Source organism: Fomitopsis serialis, assembly GCF_022376445.1.
Source record: "Fomitopsis serialis strain Sig1Antser10 chromosome Unknown B0H18scaffold_3, whole genome shotgun sequence".
Lineage (NCBI taxonomy): Eukaryota > Fungi > Basidiomycota > Agaricomycetes > Polyporales > Fomitopsidaceae > Fomitopsis > Fomitopsis serialis.
In genome coordinates, this window is record NW_025954963.1 from 568553 (window position 1) to 581643 (window position 13091).

At 54.6% G+C, this 13091-nt stretch overlaps 8 protein-coding genes across 8 annotated transcripts; 2 read left to right on the top strand and 6 right to left on the bottom strand.

The window, feature by feature from the left end:
- Positions 1–163: 163 nt before the first annotated feature.
- B0H18DRAFT_1113695 (uncharacterized protein) lies at positions 164–864 on the bottom strand (the record flags this gene model as incomplete). The annotated part of the gene is made up of 5 exons (XM_048032994.1): positions 164–217; positions 270–332; positions 376–465; positions 513–617; positions 682–864. The coding sequence occupies 5 exons, from the start codon at positions 862–864 to the stop codon at positions 164–166; spliced, it is 495 nt and encodes a 164-aa protein (XP_047899644.1).
- Positions 865–1340: 476 nt separating this feature from the next.
- B0H18DRAFT_319055 (uncharacterized protein) lies at positions 1341–2883 on the top strand. Its single transcript, XM_048037548.1, has 2 exons — positions 1341–1609; positions 1669–2883. Exon 2 carries the CDS (start codon positions 1686–1688, stop codon positions 2724–2726), a length of 1041 nt encoding a protein of 346 aa, XP_047899645.1. The 5' UTR covers positions 1341–1609; positions 1669–1685; the 3' UTR covers positions 2727–2883.
- Positions 2653–3652, top strand: B0H18DRAFT_973167 (uncharacterized protein; the record flags this gene model as incomplete). Its single annotated transcript, XM_048043913.1, has 2 exons — positions 2653–3474; positions 3602–3652. A coding segment is annotated over exon 1 (435 nt), but the record flags the coding sequence as incomplete, so codon positions are not given.
- A 299-nt stretch (positions 3653–3951) lies between these two features.
- B0H18DRAFT_1081939 (nucleic acid-binding protein) lies at positions 3952–5610 on the bottom strand (the record flags this gene model as incomplete). Its single annotated transcript, XM_048031461.1, has 9 exons — positions 3952–4076; positions 4130–4189; positions 4243–4345; positions 4405–4461; positions 4522–4623; positions 4675–4712; positions 4767–5235; positions 5291–5386; positions 5437–5610. 9 exons carry the CDS (start codon positions 5608–5610, stop codon positions 3952–3954), a joined length of 1224 nt encoding a protein of 407 aa, XP_047899647.1.
- Positions 5611–5760: 150 nt separating this feature from the next.
- Positions 5761–7557, bottom strand: B0H18DRAFT_973171 (uncharacterized protein). Its single transcript, XM_048043914.1, has 5 exons — positions 7080–7557; positions 6958–7010; positions 6820–6904; positions 6727–6768; positions 5761–6674 (listed from the first exon to the last, which is right to left on the bottom strand). The coding sequence occupies exons 1-5, from the start codon at positions 7321–7323 to the stop codon at positions 5977–5979; spliced, it is 1122 nt and encodes a 373-aa protein (XP_047899648.1). The 5' UTR covers positions 7324–7557; the 3' UTR covers positions 5761–5976.
- Positions 7558–8287: 730 nt separating this feature from the next.
- B0H18DRAFT_1081940 (HSP20-like chaperone) lies at positions 8288–8923 on the bottom strand (the record flags this gene model as incomplete). The annotated part of the gene is made up of 2 exons (XM_048031462.1): positions 8288–8502; positions 8563–8923. 2 exons carry the CDS (start codon positions 8921–8923, stop codon positions 8288–8290), a joined length of 576 nt encoding a protein of 191 aa, XP_047899649.1.
- A 1237-nt stretch (positions 8924–10160) lies between these two features.
- B0H18DRAFT_973183 (SGF29 tudor-like domain-containing protein) lies at positions 10161–11795 on the bottom strand. The gene is made up of 8 exons (XM_048043915.1): positions 11679–11795; positions 11394–11619; positions 11268–11341; positions 10896–11217; positions 10792–10839; positions 10539–10731; positions 10356–10486; positions 10161–10295 (listed from the first exon to the last, which is right to left on the bottom strand). Exons 1-7 carry the CDS (start codon positions 11722–11724, stop codon positions 10376–10378), a joined length of 1020 nt encoding a protein of 339 aa, XP_047899650.1. The 5' UTR covers positions 11725–11795; the 3' UTR covers positions 10161–10295; positions 10356–10375.
- A 70-nt stretch (positions 11796–11865) lies between these two features.
- On the bottom strand, positions 11866–13032 carry B0H18DRAFT_973186 (Translin). Its single transcript, XM_048043916.1, has 7 exons — positions 12935–13032; positions 12788–12878; positions 12525–12737; positions 12393–12472; positions 12238–12333; positions 12113–12185; positions 11866–12059 (listed from the first exon to the last, which is right to left on the bottom strand). Exons 1-7 carry the CDS (start codon positions 12995–12997, stop codon positions 12004–12006), a joined length of 672 nt encoding a protein of 223 aa, XP_047899651.1. The 5' UTR covers positions 12998–13032; the 3' UTR covers positions 11866–12003.
- Between the last annotated feature and the right edge of the window lie 59 nt (positions 13033–13091).

Below are 13091 nucleotides of genomic sequence, written 5' to 3' on the forward strand. Positions count from 1 at the left end.
GAAACGACGCACACCTTCGCCCGAGCTCACGGTGCTCATAAACTTGGCATGGGCATGCAAGGGATGACGAGCATGATGAGCATTACTCTCCAGCAGAGTGCAACTCTGATGTCGAGACGAATAATATAGCAACCAGAGGCCCGGGAGGAAGCAACACGACAATCTACTTCTTCTTGATTGCTTTCATGCGGACACGCTCGTCGCCCACGAAAACTCCCTGCCCTCGCTCAGTTACAGTCGGCACTAATTCCATTAGACGGACAGCGTACCTTGCCCTTGTATGGCTCTGGTGGCCTCCACCTCCTGATTTTTGCAGCGAACAACCCCAACAGCTGCTTGTCCGTACAGCTCAGCATGATCTCGTCGGGTCGGCACCTCCACCTTGATGTACTCCGGAACGGGCACGTACACCGCGTGCGAGAACCCGAGCTTCATGTTCAGCCTCTGCCCGCTCATGCCCTCCGTCTGCCCCTTCGGTCCGCCTCGAGCGCCGCGCGGTACCCGACGCCGACGAGGTACACGGGCGTCGTGAAGCCCTCCGTCATGCCGATGATCGCGTTCTGGATGAGCGTGCGCGTGAGCCCCCACATCGAGCGCTGCTTCTTCTCCGAGGGCTCCTGACGGACACCGCGAGCGTGTTCTCCTCGTTGAACGCGAGTTCATGAAGGGGTCGAGGGGGACGCTCGTCGTCCCGAGCGGGCCCTGGACGGAGAGGGCGGCCGGGGACTGCGTGAAGCTGACGGTAGGGGGATAGCGGATGGGCTGCTTGCCTATGTTGGAGACATAGACGACACCTCTTGAGGCGGATGTGCTGAAGGCACGGCCTCCCTGCAGGGCATGTCGGACGGCTTCTCGCAAGACCATGGCCGTGGCAGGAGGATTTGGCGGGTCCTCGCGTCACCACTTTAGTGACATTCCCTGTGACAAGCGCGTCTGCGTGACACAGGCGCGTTGCGCGCGTTCAATTCGAATTCGTGCTGCACGTACTGCAGCAGCTACGCAGAGTACTGAATCACCTCAGTGCTGCTCATTATGATTAGCTCACACATTGACATGCATATGTAGATGTCGCCACTGGTGGCGGTGAAACCCTTGCTCGCGCGGTTGCGCTGAGCGGTGTCGATGTTGGGCAGCGCGTGTGGACTCTGATCAATGGCTCCATTTCAATAATGTATGATCCAACCCGGGTTTCCCCATCTTGAGAGGTGCTATGCAATCAATGTGCAAGTTATTGATTTGCTTGTGCACGGTTGGTGCTGAGTACCATGGCCAAAATTGCGGCCAGTGCTGGTAAAATGTCAGTTATACGGACTTCCCCCTTATAATAGGAACGATTTATCGGGGAAACTAAACGCATCGTATTGAATATGAGACAGTACTAAGTACGTAGTACATCGCCGGGCGCAGGCTAGGGTACCTGCCGTGGCAAGTAGCGCGCGGCTCTTAAGTACAATATGCGCAAATGGTAGAGTGGCGTGAGTGGCTGAGATCGACTCCCGCCGGCCCGTGGTACAGTGTCTGACCTCGCGACCATTGGACCACGACGCTCACCTCGACCTTGCCTCGACTATTTACATCACGTCGTTGTACTGACCCTGCCACCATCTCTGTATGTTGTACACAGTTTAGACAATGCGGTCCACTGCTCACTCTACACCGTTGCTGCAGGGTCACCAGGGCCTATCATGGAGGCAAGTGGTAACCATACAAGTCCGGCCCTGCCGGTTCCCCAAACTCGCAAAGCAATTGAGGACGAGATCGCTCGCTACCTGAATCATGTCTTCGACCTCAGATCGCGCCTGAACACCTTCGCACCCATATCCGTACTCCCTCCGGAGGTGCTCTCCGAAGTCTTCATGCGTATGGCGGGCCCCTCTAGTTATAGCCTGCCGCCGCCGTGGTCCAACAGCCCCTATGGTTGGATTTGCATCTCCCACGTCTGCAGGCACTGGCGCAACGTGGCGCTAGGCTGCCCTGCCCTCTGGGGAAAATTGGCGGTGACGACGCAGCACGAGTGGACGAAGGAGCTACTGGAGCGATCCAAGAAGGCACCCCTGTATGTCACCGTAGACTTTCGGACCCCGCACGCCAGGGCGTTGGTACGCGCGGGAGGAGTATCACCGAAGGAGAAGGCGCTAGCGCTGGTGCTCTCGCATATGTCCCGCGTACACTCGTTGTCTATCACGATCAAGCGTTCGTTCCCAGAGAAGATCTTACAACTGCTGGACGGGCCCGCCCCTTGTCTCGAATCATTGACTGTCCGGTGCGAGGATGTCATGCACTATCCCGGCGAGCATGACCATATACACCATCTGTTGCATCAACCCGAGACTGTTCGTCTCCGACATCTGGAGCTACACTCCGTCTATTCGCACTGGCACAAGACTTCGCTGCCGCACCTGACACACTTGACCATCTCCAACAAACCCCATCACGACGCAATACATGTCGCCCCCGAAACTATGCTTGCTGCCATCGCGCAGATGCATCACCTCAAAGAGCTCGTGATTGAGTCAGCATTGACCGCACCTGCCGACTATAATCAAGTCCCGATGGCGTCAACTCAAGCCTCCTTGCCTAATCTGTGGTCCCTGCGCCTCTCGGACACTACGCCCAACACCATCTGCCTCCTGAATCACTTGACCACCCCGACCCTCTCGCGCATCTTCGTGGAAGTAGACTCAAATTTCCAAGGCAATTGCGGGGTGATCTCCTCGCTGCCATAGCTGCCAAGACGTCTAGCTTGGGGACCCTGCTCAGCTTTGTTGTCACCCTCACCCACACCGCGCTGAATTTGCAGGCATTCAGAAGGGGCTTCGGATGCGAAGCGACGAAAAACGGTGCGGGCCGGCCGAACGAGCACACTCCCGAACTGGAGGTGCGCTTCGGGCGATTCGACGTTGAAGTCGTCATCACCAAGGCCTGTGAACTGTTCCCCATCCGTGATGTTCAATATCTCTCGTCTCTGGGACGTCATTGTCCAATGAGTCGTGGCTCGCGCTCCTCGAGAGCACGCGGAAAGTCACGGAGCTCAGTGTCATGGATGGCGCGAACGATGACCCTCTCCCGGAAGTGCTTATCGATCGGCACCGCGGAAGCAAGAAGAACGCATACGTACTGCCCCAGCTCCGTCACCTCATTCTGGAGGACTGTTACTTCGGAGACCACAGCGACGAGTGCGGATCCGATGGTGAAGAAGAGTTGGAGGACGAGGACAGGCTCGCTGGGCGTCTGCTCGACTGCTTCATGGCGCGGTACGAGTATGGCGTGGAGATCGAGCAGCTGCACATCATCCGCCCTATCAACATTTTTTGCACAGAGGTCGACGAGCTGAAGGAGGTCGTGCGCTACGTGGACTGGGATGAGACAATAGAGTATGATGAAAAGGAACGCTTCACGGACGATTCGTACGACGACTTTGAGGAAAGCGAGATTGATCCCTATGAAGACAATCCCTTTGGGGCCTACTGGAGCGACGGCTTCTAGGCTTGCTTGCCTATGTCGTTTGCTGGGACATCATGTACATATTATTTATTGTAGCGCACACATTTCCCCTTCCATAATGACAATGTCAGTGTCATAGCACCTACTGTAGTGTTTTTTTTCGTTGATCAGAATGTTACATATAGCACGTATTCTGACTATCCGTTGCTGAAACAAGAGATCTCCCTCCCAGTCCGCACTACTTATGACTTCACGAAGCCGTCGCCACGTATAGATTAGCGGACATTGTGGGACTCCACATGTCGCGAACCAAATACACTCCAACAAGTGCACAATGGCAAGGGGACGACATTTTCGACCTGGGAGAGCCTGGCTCTTCGACCAAGGGATTCAGACGAGTATGCCATCGCATTCGCTTCTTGCTGCGTTGGACAGATCTACAGTACAATCATGTGCTTGAGTTTCTGCTCTATTGCCACCCCCATGTAGATCGTGTCTCGCTCGCATCTATGACAAGGATGCTCCGACTAGTGTAGGTGCAACGCAAACACCATCCTTCGTCCGGATGCGGTGGACGCTCTTCGTAGCAGGGTTCACCCAAGCAGCTTCCTTCGACTCCAACGTAATGAAACCTGGTTGAGGTGGAAGGTCAGCAGCCATTTATACCCAAGACATAAGAATGTACCAGGCTGAACGGTTTCGAAGATCTTTTTCTTAGGGTTCAACTGCGAGAGAGGTGTCGCGTCTATGCAGTCAAGTCAGGGCATGCGGATACAGTAGTCATCGTTGTTCACGTACTCTCAAACTCGGGTCCCTCAAAGTAGATGCGATCGCCGGGCTTAGAGTTTGCTGGTGGCTGGATGAGCTCGATTCCGCCCTCCTTGCCTTCTTTCGACGTGGCCTAATGGGATATGGCCCGTCAACATCTCGGAGATCCTGCATGCACCGATGCCGACGTACACAGAGCACCATGGCGAAACTCTTGACGCCACGCATGTTCGCAGGCTTTAGGTTGCACTGGAGTGAGGCGATATATTCGTGATTAATACGGTCATAGAAAGAGGAACATCCACGTACGACTCCAACAAGGTATTTGTCCTGCATCTGCTCGATAGGAATGTAGTGCACCAGGCCCGACACCACTGTCCTTGGACCGTCAGGCTCTCCGAAGTCGATTTGCTGGCGTGTAGTTCAGCATCACCCCGCTGATGTACTCAATGCACTACCTACCTCTACATAGAGGCCATCTGCATCCGGATGTTTCTTGACTGCATGGTTCGGAGAGTCAGAAATCTAACACGCAAGGCACGAGTAAGACTCACTGTCAACGATATGACCCACACGCAGGTCAACCATAGACGGCACAGGCTCTCCTGCGTCTTCTGCTGCAGCCTTCCCGCCACCACCCGCAGCTTTCTCTTTCTTCTTGCCGCCCTCAGGGCCCTCAGCAGGTTTCTTCTCTTTCTCCTTCTTCTCCTTCTTCGACGGCTTAGCCTCCGCAGCAGCAGTGTCGGCAGGCGCTACCTCTGCTGCAGCCACCTCCTTGCCCTTCTTGCCCTTAGCCGCAGGTGCGGAGGAGGCGTCAGCGGGAACGGCTGCCTTCTCCTTCTTCTGCTTCGGGGGATCGGCCTTGCGCTCGGGTTTTGGTGCGTTCTCTAGGTCAAACGCCACGAGAGAGAATGCGGGTGCGAGTGATGATGCCGCTTTTCGTACTTGTGGCCGATTTTGAATGTGGTTGAAGTAGCGTGTGAGGGAAGGATACGAGTAGTATTGTGGGGCTTGGAACTGGGACTGTATTCACCTTCATTCAGCGAGGACCATATGCATGATATCTTATGATACTCACGAAGGCAGGGTGAAGAGCACCATACAGTGCAGCATCGGCGGCGGTGTAGTAGTTGCTGACTAGGTACGTTCGGGGCGTCAGCTGGCCGTCTAGATCCTGCAGGCACATTCAGTCTAGCATCGCACGCGTATATCTGAGCAGCTCACCTTCAAGTTCTGCGGCTTTGCGACCTCGCCCTCCGCGATCTTCTCGATCCACCCCGTTACCTCCGCCTTCTCCTTCTCCGACTTGCCAAAGTCACTGCTGCCGTCCACAGCAGCATTCGCGACGAGATCCCGCAATGGGACGGGGAGCTTGGACAGAGAGGTTGCGGATGCCATTGCCTTTCCGAACCAAGAAAGCGGATTCAAACTGAAGGTGCGATAGAAATAAAGCCTTCGCGCCGCAGGCAAAATATGAGTCGCGGCGAGACCCATGCTCATGGGCGCTCTCACGTGCGTGAATGAGGCGCGACTTGAGCGCGACAGACTGAGGAGACGGCGGACGCGTCCGCGGGGAGCACGACGCGTCCACCACGACATTCGGTTACTACACAGAGGTGTCTCACAATGACGAGCACTTAGAGGTGGGACTCTGGAAGGCGCACAACGACATGGGCATTACAACACAAGTACGGTAACAACATGTAGCGCCAGATACAGACACGAGTGGTATTCGGCGTGCCGCCGAAGTGGTGGGTATATGGGCTATCTGTTCGACTGGGTCGCCCGCTGTGCGGAATATATCGTCCGGCCCGGTGCATCTGCGATGCCAGTCCCTCTACTACCACCATTCATGAGACGGTGGTCGTCCATGAAGCCGTTCGGAGGTCCCGCGTAGCCCCCCGAACGGCCATCCTCACCCCGTGACTGCGCACGGTTGCTCAGCGAAGACGACGGTCGCGGAGGAGCAGGCGGGCCCATGCCTCCCCTCGAGATAGATGGAGCCCCGTTCGCCGGCGGGGAGCTACCGACCGACACAGATCCCCCGCCCTCCGACGTCCGGGACGCCCGCTCTCGGATGCGCGAGCTGCCTGGCCGTGTGCCCACCGATGGCCGCGCGCTCACGCTTCTGCCTTCGCTCGGTCTCCCATTGGTGCCCATACTATATCTGCCGCTCGCATCCCGCTGGCGTGACCTGCTGATGACGGGCGCAGAGGCCGACGAACCATCAGCCTCCTCGTTGCCATTGACGTGGGGCTGTCTGGTCCTGCTTTTGGTCCTGGTACTGGAAGTACTACCCGCGGCGGAAGGCGCCTCGGAAACTGACAGGTCGCTCAATGGTGGCGGGATGGCCCAGGGGTCTACTGGCGGAGCTATTGCTGGGTCGGTATCCGCGAGTTCTTGTTCTCTTGCTGCTCTTCGCCCGAGAGCTTCTGCGAGCGACATTGGCGCGGGTATCACGTCTGCGCGGATAACTCAGCACATAAGGACGCAGAGACATCGATGCAGACCAACCTTGAGCAAAGTTGAATTCGTGGTGCTTTTGAGCGGCAGACGCTGCACACGCACGTTAATACAGACAGTGATAGCAGCAGCTGTCAGACCGACCAACATCGCGGTAATACACGAGTTGCCGTGCCTCCCTTCCGGCCATACGCTGTCCGGCGTGCGCAAGTCGTTTCACAAATTCTTCCTGTGGGACATGAGTTCGTTCGCCACGCTTGGATAATTTGCGTTGGCACGTACCGTGGCGACAGACAGCATGTACAGAGCCTCCTTCGACAAGTGGGCTCCTGCTTCTGTGAACCCACGTCCGAGGTAGAACGGCCTGTAAGTTAGCCATATTGAACAGGCAGATTAAGACGTACCGCTGCCCTCTAATATGTTCTCCACACGTGCGGAGGGTATGAGCGTGTGGCCTGGGGCACGGTCCCCCGTTTTCTTCGGACGCGCCCTACTGGACGATGCGACAGGTTCCTCCAACTCGTCCATCTCCTCTTCCGAGTTCAGTCCGGAATCTAGTTGATCAATCTCCTCGTCGTCCATGGAGAGTTCGTCGTGGTTTGACTGGCGAAGGGCAGAGATAGAGACAGAGTTTGAGCCTAGCGCCATAGTCGCAGGCGAGACTGATGCGTCCTAGTTCGGTAATGGCGGAAACGTGGAGGATGATGAGAGGACTGCGGCAGGCTGCATGCAGTGATGCGGACGTGCCAGCAGCCAGATGGAGTGAACAAAGAGTCTTTCACATAGACACCTGCTGCAAACCGGTCACGGTACCCCGGCGTCAGCGTGGCGGGAAGTTGGAACAGGGGGCTGCGATCGTAGCGGCGCAAGCGCCGATCCCCGACTCCTGCATGGAACACAGCTACTCAGCCTGCCACAGCGGCACCAGAGTATATTATGTATGTATTGTAATATTGTACCATCGGAATGGTATGGAGACTCAATTGGAAGCCCTCACGCCCGCGGCGGCTTCGCCGCCCGGGCGTCTCGGGCTTCCACGACTCAGTATGTATCACAGTACATACAGTAAGTCTGTAAGTGCAGGCTATCAAAAATGAGAGAAACTCTCCTGCATTTGGGAGGAGTCGTTTGATGGTCAGAGATCCAGGCGTCCAGACACAGCCAGATGCACGGAAGGATCCAACTGCCTCGACCTGCCTCGTAGGACACTCGAGCATTGCTGCGATACCGTTTATGGGAATTAAAAGTCACGTGTTTCCCACGGAGGGAGCGGCATCGCCGGCATCGTCTCAAGTTAGGGTGGACAAAGCCCTCCTCTCTCCCTCCGGTCGGAGTCGGGGATGCGGGACACACTTGTGCACGACGACAATCCTGTGGACAAAAGTTGGATATCTCTTCCATAGTCTCGGTCGTCGTCGAACACTTGCGAGACTTCAGCAACTCAATGATACAAGCATTGCGCAAACCGCAGGAAATAGTTCAGAAGAGCACATCGAGGTACGTCGTGAGTTGGAGATTCATGATACATCCCGAGTAAAATTGCCTATTTTACAATTCAATCTGTACAGTCCAGACAATATATGCAATGTCCGGTAAGCCCAACAGAGGTGTTTCATTCAACGTTCACCTGCGCCGAAGCGGGGTCCTCCGCCTTCGCCACAGTAACCGTCAGCACCCCGTCTGTGAGCTTCGCAGATACGTTGCCAGTATCTATCGCCCGTGGCAGGTAGACGGTGCGAGTGAAGGACGCGTTGCTAGTGAATGAGCGCTCTATTGAGAGCTGAGCCGACGACTCTGGTGCTTGTGTCACAGCAGTGGAGGTCGAACCTACAGAGGTATGTCAGTCAAAACCGCATCCCAGAAATCTGAGCGATCGCTGCAACATACCTTCAACTGACTGTGTCGTAGCGTTCTCTGCAGATGTGGTCGCTGACGACGTCTCCGTCGACTGAGGCTCGCCCCGTCGGCTGACGACTTTGCCCTCGATGGTGACGCTCCTGCCACCGTCCCCGATCCGGACGTTGACATTCTCCTTCTTGACGCCAGGGAGTTCCGCCTCAATCACGTACTTGTTGCCCTCCTCCGTGACATCGACCGCAGGTTGCAACATGACAGGGGTGCGGAAGAAGGGGTCATCGAGCATTGACCGAGGGTACGCTCCGAACGCAGATGGCGTACGACCGAAAGGCTCCTCCAGCATGCGGAAGAGTGGACGCATCTCGTGGAAGAATTGGCGAGCGAGAGACATGGCGAGAAGTTAGTGGTGGTATGAGGAAGAAGTAGGCGATTTTGTATGGCTTTAGACGATTCACTGTCCCTTCGCCGCTGCTACTTCAGTCCTTTTATATTGCTCTCACTCAGAGTGTCCAGGACCGGCCGGAGAAGCCTGGAAGATGCTCGACCGACCGAACCCAACCTTGAGCCGCAAGGTCCGTCCGCGACGCTGCAGCTCGACCTTCTGTCATCGATCCTTCTAGCTGCAGTCATAGTGCATGTCGTTACTACGCAAGGTTAGTATTGTGGCACTAGGAAGGAGCAGGAACGTACGAGAAAGCGCCCGAAAGCAGGAGCACATCTGACGCGTCGCCGCAGCCACACCTCACGTGATACGCGTTTGTGCGCCACAGACGCGTCCGGTCTCTAGATCTGGATCGGACTTTCTGAACGTCGCGCCAGTACTTGGCCAGTGCTGTCGATGTACGGTGTACCACTTTCGCACTCGCCGTCAATCCTTCCAATCTTACTTATCCCATTTGTACCTCCCTGCCACGCGACATCCTCTCCTCGCTATACCGTTACCCATGTCACAAGTCAAACACTGGCACTGCTAACCGTTATCAAGGCTTGTTGGTTCCGATTGTATGTCCTATATTTCCGTCATTTCTGATAGAGTGGCACTGACACAGAATTTTATGTCTGCAGCATGTAGCTCTCCTCGGAACAAGGCAGCACGTTTCATATCGGTAGCCACTTCGCAGCATTGACCGTCACCGGCTTCTCCGGAAACCGCTTCTTGAACTACAGGGTCTGGACTGTGTATGACACAGCTTTGAGACGGTTATGGAACCCACCGGAAAGTCTCGGCTTTACCAGGTGGCTGGGATTCTTGGAATTCTTTACATACGCTCGAAGCAAGGCAAGGCCACGCCGCTAACCCAGTGGCATGTACGAAAGCTCAGTCTCTGACGATCCGGCAGTCATATACCTGAACGATACTGGTCGACGCATGGGCATGGTGCTGGTTGACGGTGCCGACCGGATGTCTCAGTGGTACCGTTGACGATCTTTTATCTTACCTGGCGAAACCAGGGTCCACTGGTATGTATAGGTCTTCCACCTACGTTGTATGGACTCTCATTCTCAGCTAGACACGTTCGGGACCCTAGATATACCCGCTTTCACAAACGTCCGTCTCTGGCGCATGCACACTGTTCATATCTGTGTGCTATTCTCACCTATGACATTGTATCGTCCTCGCCTTGAAATCAAGTTTTCACGTGTGCGGGCCCGGGCCCGGATGGACATAAAGCAACCAAGACAGGGATCATAATACATGACGGACACCGCTAGTTGTACAACAAGTAAATGCGTCGTTCAGACCGAAGGGAGAGGATCGAGAACTGCGATGCGAAGCAGTGAGCTGAACGCCTGATGACACCCGGGTTGCCACATGTGCTTACCAGTCAATGTGGAGATGTCACTATGATCCACCGGGCCACTCGACGACCCATTGTGCCGACACTAAGTGTTCTTGGTCATCGTCATCTTCGAATTTCAGTTTGTATGTCGGCGTTGTTGACGATGCACCATTCTGCTAGCAGGGAACGTTAGTATCCGAATGCGGGAAAGAATTTATCACAAACTCTTCCGCTAGGTTGCATATCGCGAGGACTGGCCACAACCTCCGCCCGGTAGAAGCAGCTTGTATCTGGGTATAGAGCCATCACAATCGAGCCAAGCGAGAACTCGGGATATGCGTTGAGGTGAGCAGCATTGTCTGGCGGCGCATTTGGGTCGGGAAGGGGGATGATGGCACGGAGTGTTGTGTTGTAGCGCCTGACGAAGAAAAATTCAGCACTCGAGTCCCATGGCAATACCGCCCACTTCAAGACTCACTGCCCCGGCTGTCCATCTTCTTGTGGTTCGGGATCTTGTACTTCGTATCTGAGTTAAAATTGATGTAAGATATGAGCTCAGTGAATTTATTCCGCAATACGAACCTATTCTTGTCTTGGTTGATACAGCCAATGACGACTGCCAGTATCCACTCTTCGTCTTTGCCCCCAGCAACTGTCTCGGCCCCTTTAGAGTTCTGAGGAGGGTGAAATGCAACCTTTCTCCCTTCTTGCAAAGGGAGCTGTTTGGCCAGAGCTTCTCTACGTGCTTTCGGTTCCCTGGAAAATGGTACCGAGGTCTGCGGACCGACGGAACTTCGAGCTGGCAGATTTAATGTAACACTGCGGACTGCTGGAGTAGATACTGGTACTGCAGGCGCAGGCGCCCCCGCCGGGGAGTGGGCCCGTGGCCGCTTGTTGCGCTTCTCTGAAGAACAGCATCGGTGCGAATCAAGCACGCCCCAAAGTCACGCTCACCTTGTGGCACAATTTCTGGAGCTTTGCGCAGCGCGATGAGCACATCGAGCTGTTCAATCGCTTTGTCAATGGCTCTGTGATCGCAATAAGTATCATGGAGGATGTTTTATAGCGGCCTCGGCATACTCGACGTCTCTCTCAGCTGCTGTTTTGATTTCATTGAGCCCGGCTGTGAGTTTCTTGTACGTGGATCGCACACTTTCATAACCCTCCGCCGGCAGGTTGTCGTCTGTAGGCCATGCCAAAAGCAGTCGGTTGACCCTTCCAATCGGGTCACCTGTGGCGGGTTCATTATACATAGTTGACGATAATGTAGATAATGAGGCCGCAGCATGAGACCAGAAGTCGATCTCTGTGGCCCGCTCCGGTCAGACAAGACGGCGGCGTAGAAAAAATAAGAAATCACTCGACCTTCGGAGGAAGCGGGACGCTTCGAAGATCCTCGTCGACTCGCCATTATATTGTCTGTGAGCCTACAAACTCGATTGGACTCGAACCGTACCGGGCGAGGTGAGAGTCAGATGTAAGCCGGCGTTCATTCTTAGACATGCTGATGCGGATCTGGCTCCGCGATCAGGATCTTACAATACTGTAGATCTAATCGGGAACTGGGCCATTTTCATTTTTTCCCTGGCCCCTAGGCCTCAAGGAGAAGGAAATGCTACGATATGATCTAAGTATGTACATGGTACAATAACTTGTAGTCGGGGTGAGCCGAGACTCGAGAAGACATGTTTTACGTCTTATCGGATTGGACAGTCGCAAGCTTCCTCAATGAGACATCGTAAACAACTGTAGCTTTGGTGAGACTCCGTGCTATTCCCTGCGAAGAATACAGTACTTGCCTTCCTCGATCTTCTTGATATCATATTTTAGGCTGTCGTACCGCCGACGCAAGGTGTCATTCTTCAAATTCAACTGCAAGGTACATTAGACGAAGTCTATTGAACATTCTGCACAAGCGACGTACCATGGCGAATCCCGCGAACAGATCCTTCACGAAGATAGATATCTTGAGGGGTTTCTCGAAGTCACCCATTGTCACCGAGTTTACAGCCAGACGAGACTGCAAGCAAATACTGCTGCGTGAATGATAGTCGTCGGAGAGAGCGGTTACGTTTTTACCAGCTCGTTGACCATAGTGATGAGTGCATGCAGGTAATCTTCTACGCTCAGTGCGAATCTATCTTGCCACTCATCCTCAACTAGATAACATCGTGAATGGAAGATATGTTCGACGCGACCATGACGACGTACTACCCAGCATCTCTGCTGCCTGCGGCAAAGACAACAGTCCGCCGCTCTGGAGGAATTCTACGAGAACAGCAGCAAACACTGCGTTGCGGAGTGAGATGGACCACATTTCTTTCCACCTCCAGAACTGATTCGGTGGTGTTAATTCAGCCAATGCCGCTGTAGTTTCCTTGCAGCTCTCCAGAACGGGTGTCACAGTGGCAATCAATCCCGATACTGGCTCCATTGAGTGATATCGTGTTCAACCCAAAACTCAAGATTCATACCTTGACTGGGAGGGGTCGAGTGAATCTTGTTTAGAAGACCGGTCAGTGTCCGCGTTTTCTTGTCGAACTCTGTTACTTGGTCTTTGATTTTCTGGGGAACCGAGCGCTCTGAGGCAATTGTTCCCCAACGAGCTGACGATGAGATACTTCTCTGAGCTCGACATCCTTGTCGAGCAGTTGATTGATGTACTCTAGATTCTGTGGGTCCATGGAGGTGATTGGCAAGGAACAGGTCGTGATGTGTGTGACAATTGTCGCTCGTGACTTCACGCGCGACTCAGTCTTGGAAAGAAGGACGGGCGCT

Coding starts and splice junctions, on each gene's coding strand:
- B0H18DRAFT_319055 (XM_048037548.1), top strand. CDS start 1,686: ATGGAGGCAAGTGGTAACCATACAAGTCCGGCCCTGCCGGTTCCCCAA.
- B0H18DRAFT_973171 (XM_048043914.1), bottom strand. CDS start 7,323: ATGGCGCTAGGCTCAAACTCTGTCTCTATCTCTGCCCTTCGCCAGTCA. Junction 7,011..7,079: donor GAACATATTAGAGGGCAGCG/GTACGTCTTAAT, acceptor GTGGGTTCACAG/AAGCAGGAGCCCACTTGTCG. Junction 6,769..6,819: donor CGTGTATTACCGCGATGTTG/GTCGGTCTGACA, acceptor GTGCGTGTGCAG/CGTCTGCCGCTCAAAAGCAC.
- B0H18DRAFT_973183 (XM_048043915.1), bottom strand. CDS start 11,724: ATGGCGAGTCGACGAGGATCTTCGAAGCGTCCCGCTTCCTCCGAAG. Junction 11,620..11,678: donor GCGTCCCGCTTCCTCCGAAG/GTCGAGTGATTT, acceptor AGCGGGCCACAG/AGATCGACTTCTGGTCTCAT. Junction 10,487..10,538: donor ATATGCAACCTAGCGGAAGA/GTTTGTGATAAA, acceptor CCCTGCTAGCAG/AATGGTGCATCGTCAACAAC.
- B0H18DRAFT_973186 (XM_048043916.1), bottom strand. CDS start 12,997: ATGGACCCACAGAATCTAGAGTACATCAATCAACTGCTCGACAAGGAT. Junction 12,334..12,392: donor TCACTATGGTCAACGAGCTG/GTAAAAACGTAA, acceptor ATTTGCTTGCAG/TCTCGTCTGGCTGTAAACTC. Junction 12,186..12,237: donor TGTTCGCGGGATTCGCCATG/GTACGTCGCTTG, acceptor TGTACCTTGCAG/TTGAATTTGAAGAATGACAC.